At 44.3% G+C, this 18786-nt stretch overlaps 1 protein-coding gene across 1 annotated transcript in view; it reads right to left on the bottom strand.

Annotated features, from left to right (window-relative positions):
• Nucleotides 1–18786, bottom strand: part of SV2B (synaptic vesicle glycoprotein 2B) — a 75828-nt gene that overhangs the window by 3680 nt on the left and 53362 nt on the right. Inside the window, exons 3-11 of the mRNA XM_080982141.1 lie at nt 14613–14793; nt 12964–13115; nt 11266–11399; nt 9855–9944; nt 8276–8386; nt 7141–7229; nt 4094–4258; nt 1774–1907; nt 540–740 (exon numbers count right to left, since the gene is read on the bottom strand). Of these exons, the coding sequence (XP_080838267.1) occupies nt 540–740; nt 1774–1907; nt 4094–4258; nt 7141–7229; nt 8276–8386; nt 9855–9944; nt 11266–11399; nt 12964–13115; nt 14613–14793 (1257 nt within the window). The remainder of the gene's footprint in view (nt 1–539; nt 741–1773; nt 1908–4093; nt 4259–7140; nt 7230–8275; nt 8387–9854; nt 9945–11265; nt 11400–12963; nt 13116–14612; nt 14794–18786) is intronic.

Here is an 18786-nt window from a genome sequence, read left to right as displayed (position 1 = left end):
GATGAAGGGGAGTTTTTTATACTTTAAGGTTGTTTAAATGAATATTCTAAATTGTAAAACAGAAAATTTAATAAAAAAATATAAAGAAGAGAAATAAGACAAGCTCAAATGTGAAGGAATAACACTTGATATAGGGGGTGGCCCTGGCTGTCAGCTTTCTCCTCCTTAGTCTCAGTGTTGACCCTTGCAGCACTCAGCAGGGAAGAGGAGGGGTGAGCTTGTTGGCTCTGCCTGCCATTGGCTCTGGCGCCACCTACTGTTGGGCTCCCTGCCTTCTGCCCTACCAGTTCCAATGGGCACCAGCCCCCACCACTCTTGGCAAACCTTTCAATGGGATGGTAAGCTCAAGTTCCTGTGCTGACACAGATTCTAAAGTGCCCTGAGGGCAAGGCACAATAAGTGAAAACCTCCTTCTCAATGGAGGAAGAGTTTTGGGAAATTGGAAAGAAGATTTTTGGCATGAGACCAACTAAACCACGTGGGGGGGGGGACCTTTCTGACCACTCCCACATTGACATATGTCATCCCTCCCCACTCACCAATCATCTTGATCCGACCTATTTTGTCCATCAGCAGGGCTGAGATAATGTTGCCTGGCAAGACTGAGAGGCTGCCTAAGAAGCCAACAAGGTAAACCAGGAAGTCGTTGTCCCTCTCAAAATCCATGTGGCAGCCCTTCTTCTGCTCCAAGAAGGTGGCATTCACAAACTTGCATTCGACAAATTTATGCTTGTAGAGGTCTAGGGGGGCGGGGAGAGAGAGAAAGATGGGTGGATGGATGGAACTCATACTGCATTCAAACATGGGAATTACTGTGATACTTTTCCTGGAAGTGTGACTTTTTGATGGATAGATTGCCACGTCACGGCAAATTTCATTTGCACCAGTGGGCGTCCCAACGAACGTCATTGGACAATGTTGCTACTCCCCTACCCTTTCCATATAAGCAGGCTTCTATTCTCCCATGATTCACCCATAAAAAGGGCACAAGGGCACAAGGAAAGATTGAGGGCACAAGGAGAAGGGGACGACAGAGGACGAGATGGTTGGACAGTGTTCTCGAAGCTACCAGCATGAGTTTGACCAAACTGCGGGAGGCAGTGGAAGACAGGAGTGCCTGATGTGCTCTGGTCCATGGGGTCACGAAGAGTTGGACACAACTAAATGACTAAACAACAACAACCCTTTCCATATAAGCAGGTTTCTGTTCTCCCATGATTCACCCATAAAAAGGCAGGAAAGTATGCCGGAATAAAGTACATAATTTTGTCACATGGTGTGATGCACACTGACATGGCTGTGTCCCCTATTAAACTTTGGAGCAGATGTCTAGTGCACCATTCAGAAAAATGCACAGCAGGGTCCCCAAACAACATGTGATATTTTTTTTGAAGTAAGTAAAGTGACTTGCATTATCATTTACAGAGGGGAGCCCTTAAGATATAACACACGCCCATCTAACTTCGCGAGACCAAAGGGAGTATCTGAAATCTGAAGAATGGAAGGCCTAGTCACGCATACTAACTTGTTCAGAAAATATTCCCCAAAGGCAGCAGCAGGACCAGATACCAAAAATCTGTTACCATTCCTGATAAACAGGGAACAATGGTGCTTAAGTTATTGTGTACTGCAAAAACAGACCAGATCAAAGTTATTATGATTTCTTCCCAGTCTTATCTCTTCACTTCATTCCGCTTTTCTATAAATGAAAACACAGTCAGAAGCCAGCAGATGCACTTTGCCAACACAGAAACACACACTCTCCCACATTACCTGTGTTAAAGAAGACAGTTTTTATAATGGTGCAGTTCTTAAAAAAGGTCTCGCTCGATGTCACATCTTCAAAGTAGCATTCCTCAAACACAGAGTCCTCAAAAGTCACATCTCGAAACTTCATTTTGATGAACCTGAAACATAGAAAATAACTCACCATCATCTTCATTTGAAGCAAGAGCCTATCCCTGAACTTTAAAAAAAATAAAAATAAACACACACAATTTAAGATACCAGAGGCCAAGACAGTGAGTTTGATGCAATCTAATTCAGCTTTGTTTCATATGCAAACACTTTAACTTCACTCCAAAATCATTTACTACCCATGGCTCATTAGGGGGAGGGTACTTTCAGTGAACAAAAATAAATATGTTGAAAGAAAGACTCCATTTGGTATCTCTCTATACCTCTGTGTGATTTCTCTCTTATTGATTATTGATTTGAGTTCCAACAGATGCCAGGATAGCTGAAACTCAAAGTCTGCCAGGAATGTAAGGCCCAACAAACTCAATTGCCTTGTTGACAATTTCATTTCCCAGAAGGTTGTAAGAAGCAACAAGGGGATTGACTATCTTGCACCTGATTCTTACCAACAGGGAAGAACTTGTCAATGTGGTGGAAGTTTACTTGCTTGTACTATGAAAAATAAGAATAAAAAACATTATTTAAAAAAAGATGGACAACTGATGCAACCAAATATAGCCAAGACAGAGTGAACATGGACAGAGCCTTCTTATGTGGACAGTTGCAATTTTTTATAATAATAATAATAGGTATGTGTGAATTTTTTTGTCCAAGCAATTCCTCCATAATAGAATACCTTTTTCTATGCTCTCTTCACTAAATATGCACATTTTTACATGCACTTTTCATTAATATATACATTTTGCCTGCATTCTTTGGTTGGCGACTACATTGCAAAGTTCAGAGTAGTGCAACTTTCAAAAGAGTGTTGTGTTTTGGTTTGCATACGGGTTTGGGAATTTCCAATCTGCTTGATTCTCATAAAAAATGAGAACCAAGCAAATTTCTACATCCCTGGTTTCAGCTGCAATATATGCCTTAATATGATATTTCAGAAAAAAGTAATGTGGGAACTGGCCCTAGATGTGCCTTTCCTTACATGACCACTGGATGTCAGTATGTCCAAAGGTGATTTTAAAATATTATGGCTCCTTGAAGAAAAGTTTATCAGCATGTGTAATTTAATTCATTTAGATCATAACAGATATCCAAGTTGATTTCCCAGTATAGATGTTGAATTAGCAAAAACAGTATTTTCATCAGTTGCTGCTGTTATTATGTCTATGGGTCACTCTTTATCTCATACAAGGACAAAAGCTCAAGGGCCATTCCATCTCCTATGGAACCTTTCCAGGGGCCACAAATCATCGACTGGCAGAGCCAAAGGCAAACATGGATGGCCAAGAGGCAAAAGGAGGCACAGCAATGGATGTGACTCTTTCAGCAAGTGCCACTGGAGGCTAAGCCACTTAGGCAAATGAAGCACTATCCTCCCAACCTCTGCCTACTCCCACCTGCCAGACTTCTTATGTGCAACTAGCCCAGGGGTGGCACTGACTATCAGCTTCCTCCTGCAAAGTCTTGGTGTTACCCCTGTAGAACTCAGCAGGGAGGAGGGTGGAGGGGGAAACTAGACTTAGTGGGTTCTGCACACCATTTGCTCTGGCTCCATTTATTGCTGGGCTCACTGCCTTCCACCCTACCCGTCCCAATCAGCACCAGCCACCATTACCTGGCAACAACCCTTCTGGTCACTCCTCTCACCTGTCCCCTGGAGATCTCTCTCTCTCTCTCTCTCTCTCTCTCTCTCTCTCTCTCTCTCTCTCTCTCTCACACACACACACACACACACACACAGAGAGAGAGAGAGAGAGAGAGAGAGAGAGAGAGTATGAATATACAAACCACTTTCCCAAAGGATCTGGGCCTTGAAAAGCACATAGAGCTGAAAGAGGAAGTGGGAAAGTATGTCCTCCTTCTTATTTCCTCCTTCAGCTCTCTATATTTTTCCAGGGAGAAAAAGTAGCCACACACTCTCCCTCATGACTAAAGGGGCAATAAGAGGTTCAGAGTCTCTGTGGGCACCAGAGATAAACCTCAAGGGTGCTCAAGGGAGCTCAAGGGCACCACACGGGTAATCTCTCACTGATCTCCATCATGAAGTGACTTCCATCATCTCTGGTCGTTCCAAGGTGCTGCCACAGCCAGGATCAGTGGGATAGTAGCTCCCACAGGACGCTGCACATATAAGCAAACATTTGCATCTGTTTTGGTGAGGTGGGGTGTGATGGCTCACTTGTCATTGAAATATGTCCCATTCCGGTGGATTTGATTTTCCAAGGTGAAGTTGAAGGTGATATCCTTCACTGATTCCCCATTAAATACTTTCTCGCGGGACTTATACGCTTCTTCTTGGTAGTACCGTATCATGTCAGGGAACCAGACGATAAGGCCATAGTAACTGCAAGAGGAAGAAGAGAACTGTGACACAGCGAACTGACAACTGTTACCCATGCTTCGATAACCTCAAGGCTAGATTGCTTCAATGAGCTGTTTGTGGGGCTGCGCTTGGACCTGGCTCTGAAGCTCCAGCTGGTGAAGACTGTGGCAGCCAGATTGCTGAAGGAGGCATCTGGCTAAGAATATGTGGCATCAGTGTTAAAACATCTGCACTGACTGCCCATCTACTACTGATCCAGGTTGAGGGTCTTTGTATGAATACCGATAACTTAGGTCCAGGGTACCACCTTGAACCCTTATCTCCCAGCTGAGGTCATCTGCAGAAGCATCATTGGTCACCCCCCAAGTTGACAAGTCCCATTTGACAACAACAAGAAACTGAGCCTCTTGTGTCATAAGCCCAGTTTTGTGGAGATTCAGCAGATGCCTTCTGTTTCAACTTTTAAATGCCTGCTGAATTTTTTTCTATTCTAGGGCTGGGTTTCTGCCTGAACCCTTGGAGAACTACTGCCAGTCTGTGTAGACAGTACTGGACTAGACAGACCAAGGGTCTGACCTGGTATAAGGCAGATTTCTATGTTCCTAGGTCTTTGGGTCTAAGCCTAGGTCTTCGCCGAAGAATTGATGCTTTTGAATTATGGTGCTGGAGGAGACTCTTGAGAGTCCCATGGACTGCAAGAAGATCAAACCTATCCATTCTTAAGGAAATCAGCCCTGAGTGCTCACTGGAAGGACAGATCCTGAAGCTGAGGCTCCAATACTTTGGCCACCTCATGAGAAGAGAAGACTCCCTGGAAAAGACCCTGATGTTGGGAAAGATTGAGGGCAGAAGGAGAAGGGGACGACAGAGGACGAGATGGTTGGATAGTGTTCTCGAAGCTACCAGCATGAGTTTGGCCAAACTGCGGGAGGCAGTGGAAGACAGGAGTGCCTGGTGTGCTCTGGTCCATGGGATCACGAAGAGTCAGACACGACTAAACAACTAAACAACAAAAACAAGGTCTTTGGGGGAAAGGCTGCAGTTCAGTAATGTGGAATATGCCTTGAATACAGAAGATCCCAGGTTCAGTCTAGGTTCATCTTCTGGTAGGGCTCTCCTGAAACCCAGGAGAGGCACTGCCAATCAATACTCAGTATATGGCAGCTTCCTAAGTTCCTAACCTTCCCAAAAGATAATGGTGGGAAAATAAACTATCTCTGAAATGTTCAGGACAGGTTCCTGCTGCTCTTATTTAGCCTTGCAAAGGTTATAAGGCAGCTTCCTGTATTTCTGATTTGAATGCTTGTTGCTCTGAGGAAACAGGCAAAGTCTATCAAAAGGAGCAAATATTTGTTTTGCTAAGACTGGCGAAATGTCTCAGGCAGACTTTACCCACAGGAAACTAGGCAGTTCCCTTATAACAAGTCAAACCATTGGTACTTCAAGTTCAGTATTTCTAGACTAAGGTTACCAGATTTTTTTCAAAAAATCCGGGGACACTTTTTCTTTTCTTTTTGAAAAGAGAAAAGAAATGTTATTAAAAGAAAAATTATTTTAAAAAATAATTAAGAAGTAATGTCTTCTCTTCTGTGGTCTCTTCTGTTGCACAGTCTTCCTCTGGGCCCCAGCCTGCTCTCTTAAAGTGCTAGCCACCATGGAGTAGGCTTGGATCGGGCCTCGTCTCGGCCACATATCCTTGCCCTCCTGGTGCTCTCCTACCTCTCCTCGGCAGCAGACGTAGCGCGGCAAGGTCGGGGCTTCCACCTTTTTTCTCCTTCCTCTTTCTCTGTCTTCCTTCTCCTTCTCCTCTCCTCCTTCTCCCTTCGTTGGCTCTGGGGTTTTCCTGGCCACAGAGTGCCATTGGGCAGTCGGCCAGGTGGCTGGGTGCTTTCGCTCCCGGCTTGATTTGGGTCACGGGGTGTGTGTGTGTCAGTAGTTCCCCCAGTTGACGCACTGGGTGTCCCCAGTTCACCGTCGACAGTGGCAGCTGCAGTCTCAGCAGCCCGGAGCCAGCCTGGTAGCACAGTTGGCTCTAGCTGGCTTCAGGAGCTGCTAGCTGCTGTGGCGCCAGCCATTTTGCCTTGCCTGAAGTTCCCATATGCTGTGTCTTGTGCCATTGAACCAATCACGCAACATTCGTTCCCTACTAATAAATCTACAACACTTAAAATATAAATCCAGGGACATTGAATGAAATCCGGGGACATTCTGGGGACAGATTTTGTCCGGGGACAGATTTGTAAATCCAGGGACTGTCCCTGGGAGACGGGGACATCTGGTAACCATAGCCTAGCCTAGACTCGCTGCCAGCGGCTTTCTGGGGTTTCAGACAGAAGTCTTTTTTGTCCTTACTAGGAAATGCTGGAGATGAAACCTGAGAGCCTCTGCTTGTGGGATAAGCTGCAGCTTAGTGGTAGAACACCCAGTCGGTTTGCAGACGTCCCAAGTTCAATCATATCCATCTCCAGGGAGGGTTGGGAAAGAGTCATCTCTAAAAATTGGAAGAACCACTGCCAGTCAGTGTAGACAATATTGAGCTAGAGCAACCTTTCTCAACCTGTGGGTCCCCAGATGTCGTTGAACCACAACTCCCATCACTCCTAGCTAGCAAGAGCTCAGGGATGATGGGAGTTGTAGTCCAACAACATCTGGGGACCCACAGGTTGAGAACCACTGAGCTAGAGGGACCCACAGTATGATTCACTATAAGGTAGCTTCCTTTGTATCAATATTAGAACAGACTGCCTTGGAAAGCAGTGGGTCCTCCTTTATTTAAGGTTTTTAGCACATGCTGGATAGCCAGCTATGAGGGATGCTGTACTAAGAGATTTCTTGCAGGGTTGGACTGGATGATCTTCCAACTCTCTGGTTAATAACAGGTTTGTGAATTCCAAGGCACATACCTTAAGGCCATTGAGAACCACACAATTGCCAGGAACAGCGTATTCATTCTGTACTGGGCTGTCAGACAGTATATTACATTGTCCATAACCTAAAAGAAAAGCATTGTCCAAAGAATCAGTTACAGAAAAAGTCCTAAGAAAACTAACTTCTAATGTATCATCTCCAAAAATGAAAAACAAATACCTGTTTGTTTGTGGAAATGGCGAATAATTTATTATGAGTATTTTCATTCCGTGTTTTTACATTGTAGCTAGCTGGCTAGATTCAGTGAAGCAGGATTTATTTATCTCAAATCCTACATTTGCTTTAAAACCCACTATGACATAAATCAACTGAAGCTTGGTTGATTAATCTATGGGGCAATTTAAATAATTTAAATTGAGGTCACTGTCAGAGGCAATTAAGTTCTGGTGTATCACTGGAATAGGGAACCAAAAAATAAAATATGAAAGGTACTTTGCCTTAAATATGGTATTAAAGATCTTCCAACAAATATAGTCCCGTTCCCCCCCCCCCCACTTAACAGCATGTGAAAGTGTTATTTATTAATTCCAATGCACACTTACACTGCCAACCTAGCAGTTCGAAAGCACGTCAAAGTGCAAGTAGATAAATATGTATCGCTCCGGCAGGAAGGTAAACAGCGTTTCTGTGCGCTGCTCTGGTTCGCCAGAAGTGGCTTAGTCATGCTGGCCACATGACCCGGAAGCTGTACGCCGGCTCCCTTGGCCAATAATGCCAGATGAGCGCTGCAGCCCCAGAGTCAGCCACGACTGGACCTAATGGTCAGGGGTCCCTTTACCTTTACACTTACACTTATTTCAGTATGTCAGGAAGACACCTTTACCGAAGCTGATAATATAACATAATCTATATGCAATGAATCGCTTGGTAAAAACGCAGGTGGTTGATCCACTTAAAAATCTCTGTTGAGTTGAGAGCCTTACATGAAACCAAATATTTGTTGATTAATAGGCTGGGTGGTCAAGGTACTGCACCCAGATGTAATCAGGAAAGGTTGCAATCCCGTGACCTGTTCATTGTGTGGGCAGGTAGCACAATGACAGATCTAGGCAATCAATCATTACTGGTTGTTGTGTGCATTCAGGTGCCACCACCATCCCCCTCCCATACCTGTTTGAGGGTGGTTGTCACTCTAACAAAAGAACGCTGGTACCACGTCCCTGTGGAACACTGTATTTCAATGAATTCGTCTATCTGCTTTGGAGTTTTTATGTTGGCTACCTGAATAAACAAGAAAAACAAGCCAAAATATTCAGCCCTAAATTATATTATAATAAGCCTTGTAATGTAATATGATAATGTTTACCGATGTAACGTAAGAACGTTATTAAATAAATAAAACTCAAAAAAGGGGGGAAAACATTCCCAAAATGTCAATATAAATGTAAAAAATATGCACATGTATATAATTATGTATATAATTTAAAGTCACCAAGTAAGCTCCAGGGAGCTTTCAACAAAGCAATAATGATTTTATTTTCAGCTGAATACTGTGAATCCATCTAACAGCCCTAATGTCCAATTTCTCTTATTAATTATAATTATACATTTTTAACAAAGTGTTTTTGCCTCTAGAAATAAATCAGATTTTGTCAAAAAAATAATAATAATTCAGCCCTTGACTTCACAGCAACCACACTAAGCTTGGTTCTTGTAAGCAACTGCGCAGAAGCAGCACAACAGAGGGTTGAGTCAACCGTCACCTGAATAAACACCTCTGCATTCCAATCCTGAATACGTTTACTTGGAAGCAAGTCCCACAGTGTACAAGGAGGCTTATTCCCAAATAATTGGACGTGGGGAAGGGGCATAGCTCGGGGCGGAGCGACTGCTTTGCATGCAGAAGGTTCAAGGTTCAATTTCTGGCATCTCCAAGTAGGCAAGGAAGGCCTTCTTTCTGAAACCCTGGAGAGGCACTGTCATTCAGTGCAGATTATACTGAGCTAGATGAACCAATGTTCTGACTTGGGATGAAACATCTCTGGGTGTTTTGAACCCAGCAGTGACTGGGTTTAGGGATGAGGGAGAAATCTGATTCAGTTTACATTTAAAGGCAGATTTCCCTAATTCTCATTTTCTGAAAGAAACACACCAACTGAAACAGCCATCTTTTGAAATTTGCACATCTCTGAATTTTGCAATGCAGTCTGCTAGCCAAGTAACATGTACAAAAATGCACATCTTGGCGAAAGCAATATACACAAATGCATTATATTGGGGGAAATTGTTTTACAGAAATGTGTATATTGGGCAGAAATGCATGGGGGGAATTGAATGCATTAGGAGAAATTTGCACTAAAATGCTATGAAATGTGTATGCCATTTCACATGGTCTTTTAAAAATATATATGCAAGGATGACATGGAAATGTGGCAAAATGTGGAACATAGGACTGGAGAAATGAGAAGCCAAAATTGGCAGATTTGCCCATCCCTAGCTGGAGTTGATGGGAGTTGTAGCCCCAAACTTCTGGGTCGGGGAGAACAGGCTCTTCTTGCCTGGATGGCAACCATGTTTGCCAGTTGGAAAATAACCTTGAATTAGAATCTGCATACTGAATCTTTGGGAGAAGAAAGAGGTGGATTGTGGGCTTTATGCAATGTATATAAAAAACCCAATTAGGTTTCGAAACTTTGACCAAAGTCTCCTATTGAGGGGAAGTGCATTCCTAGGAAGAAAGCATGCTTACCGTAAACACCCTCTCTGGCTCGCCTTTGGCCCTCATGTTGGTGTCGTGGACTTGCTTGAGGATCATCCAGGCTTCGTCGTGCTTGCCTATCTAGAAAGGCCAAAGCAAAGGATGTCAGAAAGAGCACTTCCTTCAGAAAATGTTTTTAAGATCCCAGGCTCTTTCTCTCCAGTTATGCTATGGCTCCATCGGAAGTCACATGGGTTTAACCACAGTGGGATGATGTCCTAGCCAAGGGCAGAAGTTCTGGATTCTGCCGGAGAATACCTGTACAATGTGAATGGGGACCCTCTGGCCCAGGGGCTGAATGTGGCCGCGCAGACCTCTCTATGTGGCCCCTGAAACTCTCCCTAAGCCACACACCCTCTTCCCACACCCTGAGCATTTTTGCCTAGCTGGAACCGGTCCTTGAATTCCAATAATGCCTCTTGCTTGCCTGAGTGGAGAGGGGTTTGTGAGTGTGTACAGAAACCATCTGACTGTACAAAGGTAAAAATAGCATTCACTTGTACCTCTGGCCCTGCCCACCAGTGTCATGTGGCCCTCAGAAGGTTAACCAGAATGGAAAGTTGCCCTTGGACTGAAGAGGAGCTCCCCAACGCTGCTGTTCAACATTGGGCATGTTGTTTTATAACATAATGGACACCAGAGTTGCTGTCTTCTGGATGGTTTCACACCTGGATCTTTAGCATCAACACAAAATGCATAGCAGGCAAAACTTGGCAGGGAGATAAAGTGATGATGTGGAAAGTTTTCCCTGATTTATGCCAGATAATGTGAGAAGGGGTCCCCATTTTCATCTTAGCCACAGAATGAAGCATCCTGAGAAACTCTATGCAAGTTTCTAGGCCTTATTTTTTTTATTTAAAAAATGCAATTACACAATTAACAGTTTTTCTAAAGGATATGTACTCAAAAACAAGTCCTGTTGAGTTCAGTGGGGCCTACTGCTGGTTGCCTTGCAATGATATAGTTACAGGTAGGTAGCCGTGTTAGTCTGCCGTAGTCAAAACAAAATAAAAAAAAACTCCTTGCAGTAGCACCTTAGAGACCAACTAAGTTTGTTATTGGTACGAGCTTTCGTGTGCATGCATGTATCTGAAGAAGTGTGCATGCACATGAAAGCTCATACTTAGTTGGTCTCTAACATACAAACTTAGTTGGTCTCTAAGGTGCTACTGGAAGGATTTTTTTTATTTTGCAATGATATGGTAAGCTCAAAATCCTGCACTGACCAATATTCCAAAGGGCCCTGAGAATGAGCCACTGCTCCCAGACCCGAGCAAATGCATTAGGTGTTGCAGCCTATGCCAAACAAATCCCAGTCCCTTTGGTTTCTTTTGCTTATAGCATATCCTCTAGAAGAATCTGCACAATGCAAAGGTCTGTTTTCTCAGACATGTGTTCTTACCTCCAGCAAAAACCGTGGGCTTTCTGGCATGAACTTCAGGGCAACCAGAGACGCGATGCAGGGCAGAGAGCAGACAACCACAAAAACTCTCCAGCTGTGGAAGTGGTAGTTGGTCCCCATACTGAAGCCCCATCCTATAAGCAAGGGAAAGGGGCTACAGTGAGGGATGGAAGATGGCATTGTTTCCCTTTCCACCCTGAATTTGTCCCATGCAGTCATGTTTCCGTTCTACTGTGGTTTGTCTTCCCCCATCAACTGCATTATTTGTCTTGCTGCCCACTGTGGCAGATTTATGCGACTTACGTGATTTGTGTAATTAATTACGTAAATTACCTGGCCATGCCGCAATTCCACCACATTCATTTCAATGCAAGGGAAACACAATGCAAATTTTTTTGGGGGGGGGCAGTATAATCAGTTGAAGATCATTTGCTGATGGAAAGCAACCAATTGACAGCAAATACCAATGGGTCAATTTGCATTCTGGAATCCTGGACATGGGAACAAATATGCAAACACCAACAATGTCCTCCTTTTTTCCTGTTTTCATCAGAATTCTCCAACATTCCCAGATGGCAGAGCACATCTGGTGTTCCAGGTAGTGAAGGTGCCTCAACAGGGATGCTGGAGGGATGCAAATTCCTGCGAGAAGTCAAGTTACAGGGAACCAGACTTTTAGAAGACATCTGAAGGCAGCCCTGTTTAGGGAAGCTTTTACTGTCTGATGCATTACTGTATTTTAATATTTTGTTGGAAGCCACCCAGAGTGGCTGGGGAAGCCCAGCCAGATGGGTGGGGTATAAATTGTTGTTGTTGTTGTTGTTGTTGTTGTTGTTGTTGTTGTTGTTGTTGTTATTACTACTATTACTATACAAAATGTCCTGATCTGCAACTCCTGGACTAATGTTCAAATCGGAACTTAGGTATCCAGGGATTTGAATTTGAGGGATTTGACCTTTTGAATTCCTGTACCAAATGACTTCACCTCATGGACTAATGTGTGAAGTTAGCTGTCTAGGAATCCAGCCTTTGCAAATTCAAGGGATTCCTCCTTGATAAGATACCACATGGCCTAATCTGCCCTTCTCGGGGAAATATTTGCCTTCCAAATTCTGCACTTCCCCTAACATAGCGACCTCATTCTTAATAGTCTTTGTGTGCCAAAACAGGTGCTTTGATGCAACTGTTTTGGAGAAGATGCCCATGTAAAAATATATTAAAGCACATCGTTAAATATGTACATTGAGGAAATCTGTTTTTAAGAATGCAGATTAACACAGAAATGGAATGGAATTGTGTTTTTTTAAAAAAATAATAATGCAAAAGTAAGATGGACTGGAAATAGATAGATCTGGCCATTCCTTATCCTCAGTATCTTCACTGAAGAGCACCCCAGGGAGTAGGGCTAGGGATGACCCCTGACTGAGACCCTGGACAGCTGCTGCCAGCCAGAGCATGCAGTATTGAGCTAGATCAGGCCATGTGGTGTTCTTGAGGTGTCACTTGCTTATCTCCCATCAGCCAGTGATCTGACTCGGTATAAGCATTCCTAGACCTAGGCCTTGCTAAGTCTGGCCCCACCTCCCAGTCCTACCAGGCGTAAGGGAGCATCGCTGTATAGACAGCAAGCAAATCCTCAGCCTGAATGCCACACATGGATAAAGGCCAGGGGTGCCGTCTGAATCCAGAGGTGATTACCGTAATGCGGGATGATGCTCCAGGCCATGATGGAGGCGTAGAGGGCTCCAATCATCCAGAACATGCAGAGCCAGCTCAGATGCTCCCCTCTCTTCTCACGAGACAGGAATTCGGAGAAATAGGCAAAGACAATGGGCAGAGTCCCTCCAATTCTGAGGAAGCAGGTGAGGTGGGAGAACAGGCAGGAAGAATAAAAACCATGCCAAAGTGTTGCTCTTAATACATTCAGCCCTGAATAGCTTCAGATCAGTTTACCTAGGGCTTCCATATGCCTGGAATTTCCTGGACACAGCCAGGCTGAAACCCTGGAATCCAGATTTTCACTTTTTGAAATATGGCAACTCTAGTTTACCTGTGTGGTTATATTACCCACTTGACCACTGGGACTGGCCTTGCTATAAGTGCCGTGTAATACTCAATCTACATTTGCAAGAAATTGTGGCAGCACCTACCCTTCGGAACCCCCCACCTAGAATGCTTAATATATAGCACAGTTGGTATAGCACGAGACTCTGAATCTCAGGGTTGTGGGTTTGAATTCCACACTTGGCAAAAGATTCCTGTGTTACAGAGGGTTGTACTAGATGACCCTTGGGGTCCCTTCCGATTCTACAATTCTGTGATTCTATTGATGTCAGACAGGCGCCTTCACTGTACTCTTTAGGTTGCCTGCTAAAAACATTTTTGGTTAGGCAAGCCTATCCTGGTGGGTAGAATGTTCTTGGTCTACAAAAATGGGGAAGGAGGGGACCACTTGCAAGAAAGGTGGAACATAAAGGTACAGTGGTACCTCAGGTTAAGTACTTAATTCGTTCCGGAGGTCCGTTCTTAACCTGAAACTGTTCTTAACCTGAAGCACCACTTTAGCTAATGGGGCCTCCTGCTGCCACTGCGCTGCCAGAGCACGATTTCTGTTCTTATCCTGAAGCAAAGTTCTTAACCTGAAGCACTATTTCTGGGTTAGTGGAGTGTGTAACCTGAAGCGTATGTAACCCGAGGTACCACTGTAGTAATAAATGCATACATTGTGCATGTGTGTGTGTGTGTGTGTGTGTGCGTGCAATGTAGTAATAAATCTAAACTATTAATTCATACAAACATAAATGCAAGACTAGCATTGGAGCCAAGACCCCAGGGGAATTCAATCCCATACCAGCAAATTCAAGTTGCACAATTAAAGATGGTTTGTGGCACTTCCATGAATAAAAAAATCAGGAAGTGATATGGAAATGTCCTGGAAAGTGTGAGACGACAATGGCTTAATGCAGCCTAGCCTTCTCACAAGCAAATCAGAATGAGTGATCAATAAATGGCTTGTCTGGACCAGCAGGTGAAGGAGGATTCAGTTCTGCTGGCTGCAGGGATCTGCTTCTCTCCTGCTTGCGTCTGCTTGCCCAGTGCATTCCCTGTGGGAAATGCTCTGCTGTTGCCTGCCTCTTTCCTGCCCAATGGCCCACACATTCACAGCCCCAGATTGCTCCAGGAAGCCCGACCCAGGGCGATCAAAGGCTATTGCCTCCCAACCCAGCCAATATCCAAATGCCACAAAATGGGCCTGATTCAGTTCTGAGATTCAGGCCAATCTGATACAGAGACCTATTCGTTAATGCAAGCTGGCCCTTTCCCAAGCTGGGCGCTGTGTAACTTACCCGAAACCAGAGATAAGGCGACAGAAGAGGAAGAATCCATATCCCTGTACAAACGAGGACAGGAACGCAAAAGATGCATTGATGGAGAGAGACAGGATGAGGCATTTCTTCCGGCCCAGTTTGTCTGCCAGGCCACCCCACATAATAGCCCCCAGCATCATGCCCAGGTAGACAATCAGTCCTGACGGAGAAACAAAGACAAGGGGGAGGTTTAAAAGAAGAAGAAGAAGAAGTGAAGCTACTTCATTCCAGACAAAGCAAAGCAAAACAAGACAAAAATCAGATATGTGTAGCCGTGTTGGTCCAGAAATATGGATAAAGGAGACATTTATTTGTTGGCACATTATTGGAAAATGACTTAATTTGCCTATAGAATAAGAGAACAAGAAGAACATACTTTTAAAGAAGATTCGAAAATGCTTATTGAATATATTGGGGGGATTGTGTACACTTGAAAATGTTGACAGCATTAAGATAAATTCAACAGTGTAAACAAGTTTCGATGGATGTAATAATGGAAAACTGAATGGTTTAGTTTATGTAAAATATGCAGAGATTTATGATATGAAAAATGAACCATGGAAAGAGAAGAAAGGAAGTCACTGATACTTTAAGGTTGTTTAAATGAATATTTTAAATTGTAAAACAGAAAATTTAATCAAAATTATACACACAAAAGAGGAAAATGACTTAATTTGTATCTAACCAAAGCAATATAGCTATCTCTTGAAATTCTGGAGTTTGCAAGGTAGTCCTCCAACTCCCCAAACTGCATGCAAAATAGTTCATGTTAGGGGGAGATGCACAGCAGTGTATTAGTGATAACGATATTGCATAAATATTAGGGAAAATTGCTTGCAAAAATGCAAATATATTGTGCAAATGAAAAATTTGCATGAAAATGCACACTTAAAAAAAAAATAAGTAAAGCAATGCAGAAAGGGTGCAAACTGAATTTAAGACTGGAAAAAAAGAGAAACTGAAAGAAGCCAAAATAGTCAGAGCAGGGAAGGGAGAAAATGGACTGGGTGGTGGTGGTTCCAGCTAGGGCAGGGTGTTTGTGTATGTTGTGGGTAAGCATGAATCTGCCCCTTGAGGGGAAAATTTGATGGTTGGAAGGTATGCATTCACTGCTCCACCCCCTTTTGCCTCTGCCCCCACCTATCACTGACATGTTGCCTACCTGGGAAGTTGCCTACCAGGGGAAGTGGCCCTCATGCTGAAAACATCTTCCTATCCCTGCTTTGCATGCAGAAGTTCCCAGAATATGGGAATCCTGGGTAAAAAGGATGTTAGATTGCAAGACTCTGCACCCAAGACTGCCATGAGCTGTTGTGAACTGCAAAAAATAGAAGTGCCACATTTATTGGGCAAATGGACTCGAACAATATAAGAAGGGACTGGACTTCCAGACTGATAAAGCATTCTGGGTAACCTGAGAATTCCAGCAGAAAGCCCAATGAGATGTGTGTATGACTAGGAGTGGGCCGTGTATGTCCTAGTGATTGTGGTGGTGCCAAGGCTCACATAGGGATGGATGGATCTGTCAGTTTCAATTATCTCCATTTCTGCTGCCATTTGCTTTTTCCCTTCTGAATACTTACAAAAATTCATCACGCTTCAATGGAAATATAAATAAATAAATAAATAAAAATTTTATTTGTATCCCACTCTCCCCAGCCAAAGCCAGGCTCAGAGCGGCTAACATCATATAAATAAGACAATATGCATAATACAATATACAATATGCAAATAAAATAACATTCAACATTCATTAAAACAATATAGAATAATATTAAATATCAGCATTTCAAAATTAAACAGAAATCCACTCAACAGTTGCCATAAGTAATTTCAATAAAACAACGGCAAACCACAGTGCACAACATAATACAGTACAAAATGAGAAGCAGAGACTTGAGGGTGGAGCAAGGCAGGTGGAAGGAGGCCTTTCCTGATGAAGTCTCTCCCCTCGCAGTTCTTCCTCCAGGCACAGCTTCCTTATGAGGAGACCCAGGGCCGGAGGGTGGGGCAAGGCAGGTGGAAGGAGGCCACCAATTTCTCCTCATATGCCTCTTCGTATGCATTTTAGCTAATGTGCCCTGATATGCCCATTTTTACAAGCAATTTCCCCTAACATGATGCATTTGGGTATGTTATTTTTCACAGATATCCCATGCTACGTGCATTTTTGTACACACTGGCTGGAGGACAGCATTCCCAAACACAGAGAGGTGCTAATTTCAAAGGACAGTTGCGTTTCAGTCTGTGTACCGGTTTGAGAAGTGTGAATGCAAACAAAATCACATTTCTCCTTCGGCCCAAGTGTTAACTGCATAGACGTTCAGCCTGAGTTCATCTCAGCTCTGAGTGAGATTACGTGCCCACAAGAGGGCGCTGCGAGCTGAGTCATCAGCGACGCCTTGCCTGACTAGTTGTTGCTACACTCAGAGAGATCAGAAATGCCGTGAGCCTCAGGCGGCCTAAGCAGCTTAAGGGCGCACGTGTCCTCTGTACGTGCCACCAGTGATGGGGGCAGGTGTTTGGCATCTTAGCCCTGCTAACTCATCCCAGTGCAACTGGTGCTGCAGGAAGATCAGCAAGGGAAGAGAGTTCAGTTGTGTTGAAAACCAGGAGGTGGGAGTTTAAAAAGGGATGTTAATATGTCTCTTTGATTCTGTGATTGGATGGCAAGCAATAATTTTAGGTGTTCCTGATGGATCCTGGAGAGGGGAGAAAATGTTAATGTTGAATCAGTTGCTCGGAAAGATTACCAAGTTCCTTCAACACTTTCCTATTAGATCCTGGATTTTGGAAAAGTGCTAAAGGAGGGGGGCAGACTGTAGGAATGGGTGCAAAATTCAATTTCCCAGCAATCACATCTTCCTTCCTTCTTTCTTTTACAGCAAGCAGCTAGTCCTCATGTTTATAAAGATACCCATGAATGTAAAATGGGTGAGCAATTCCCGGTGGGCCAAATCCTGATCTCCAGCCTGGTGGTCCAGCATTGACAGGTGGGCAAGAACACTCGCCTGCCAATCATCTGACATTATAATGATGTCAGGTGATTGATAGGTAGCTTGATCCCACCCATTCAGCTTTCAATGTTGGCCCTGGGTGGTGAGGTTCAGGCAACCCTCCCCCCCCCCATTTACACTCGTTCAAGATGTGCGTGACTGCACACATGCACATCACGGGAAAAATGGAAGTGACCCGAAGATGTCACAAAAAGGGTAGAAACAGGTGGAAGCGAAACAGGGTGTTTGCAGGGTGGGGTGCCTCAGGGTTCTGTCCTCTCCCCCATGCTTTTCAACATCTACATGCAGCCGCTGGGAGAGATCATCAGGGGGTTTGGGCTGGGTGTTCATCAGTATGCGGATGATACCCACCTCTACCTCACTTTCAAATCAAATCCAGTGGAGGCGGTGAAGGTTCTGTGTGAGTGTCTGGAGGCGGTTGGAGGATGGATGGTGGCTAACAGATTAAGGTTGAATCCTGACAAGACAGAAGTACTGTTTTCGGGGGACAGGAGGCAGGCAGGTGTGGAGGACTCCCTGGTCCTGAATGGGGTAACTGTGCCCCTGAAGGACTGGGTGTGCAGCCTGGGAGTCATTTCGGACTCACAGCTGTCCATGGAGGCGCAGGTTAATTCTGTGTCCAGGGCAGCTGTTTACCAGCTCCATCTGGTACGCAGGCTGAGACCCTATCTGCCCACACTCTCACCAGAGTGGTGCATGCTCTAGTTATCTCCTGCTTGGACCACTGCAATGTGTTCTACGTGGGGCTACCTTTGAAGGTGACCTGGAAACTACAAATAATCCAGAATGCGGCAGCTAGACTGGTGACTGGGAGTGGTCGCCGAGACCATATAACACCGGTCTTGAAAGACCTACATTGGCTCCCAGTATGTTTCCAAGCACAATTCAAAGTGTTGGTGCTGACCTTTAATGCTCTAAACAGCCTCAGTCCAGTATACCTGAAGGAGCATCTCCACCCCCATCATTCTGCCTGGACACTGAGGTCCAGCACCAAGGGCCTTCTGGCGGTTCCTTCACTGTGAGAAGCGAAGTTACAGGGAACCAGGCAGAGGGCCTTCTCGGTAGTGGCACCCGCCCTGTGGAACGCCCTCCCACCAGATGTCGAAGGAAAAAACAACTACCAGACTTTTAGGAGA

Source organism: Podarcis pityusensis, assembly GCF_964106645.2.
Source record: "Podarcis pityusensis genome assembly, chromosome: 14".
NCBI lineage: Eukaryota > Metazoa > Chordata > Lepidosauria > Squamata > Lacertidae > Podarcis > Podarcis pityusensis.
The sequence above is the reverse complement of the archived record's forward strand: the minus strand, read 5'-3'. Positions and strand labels throughout refer to the sequence as shown.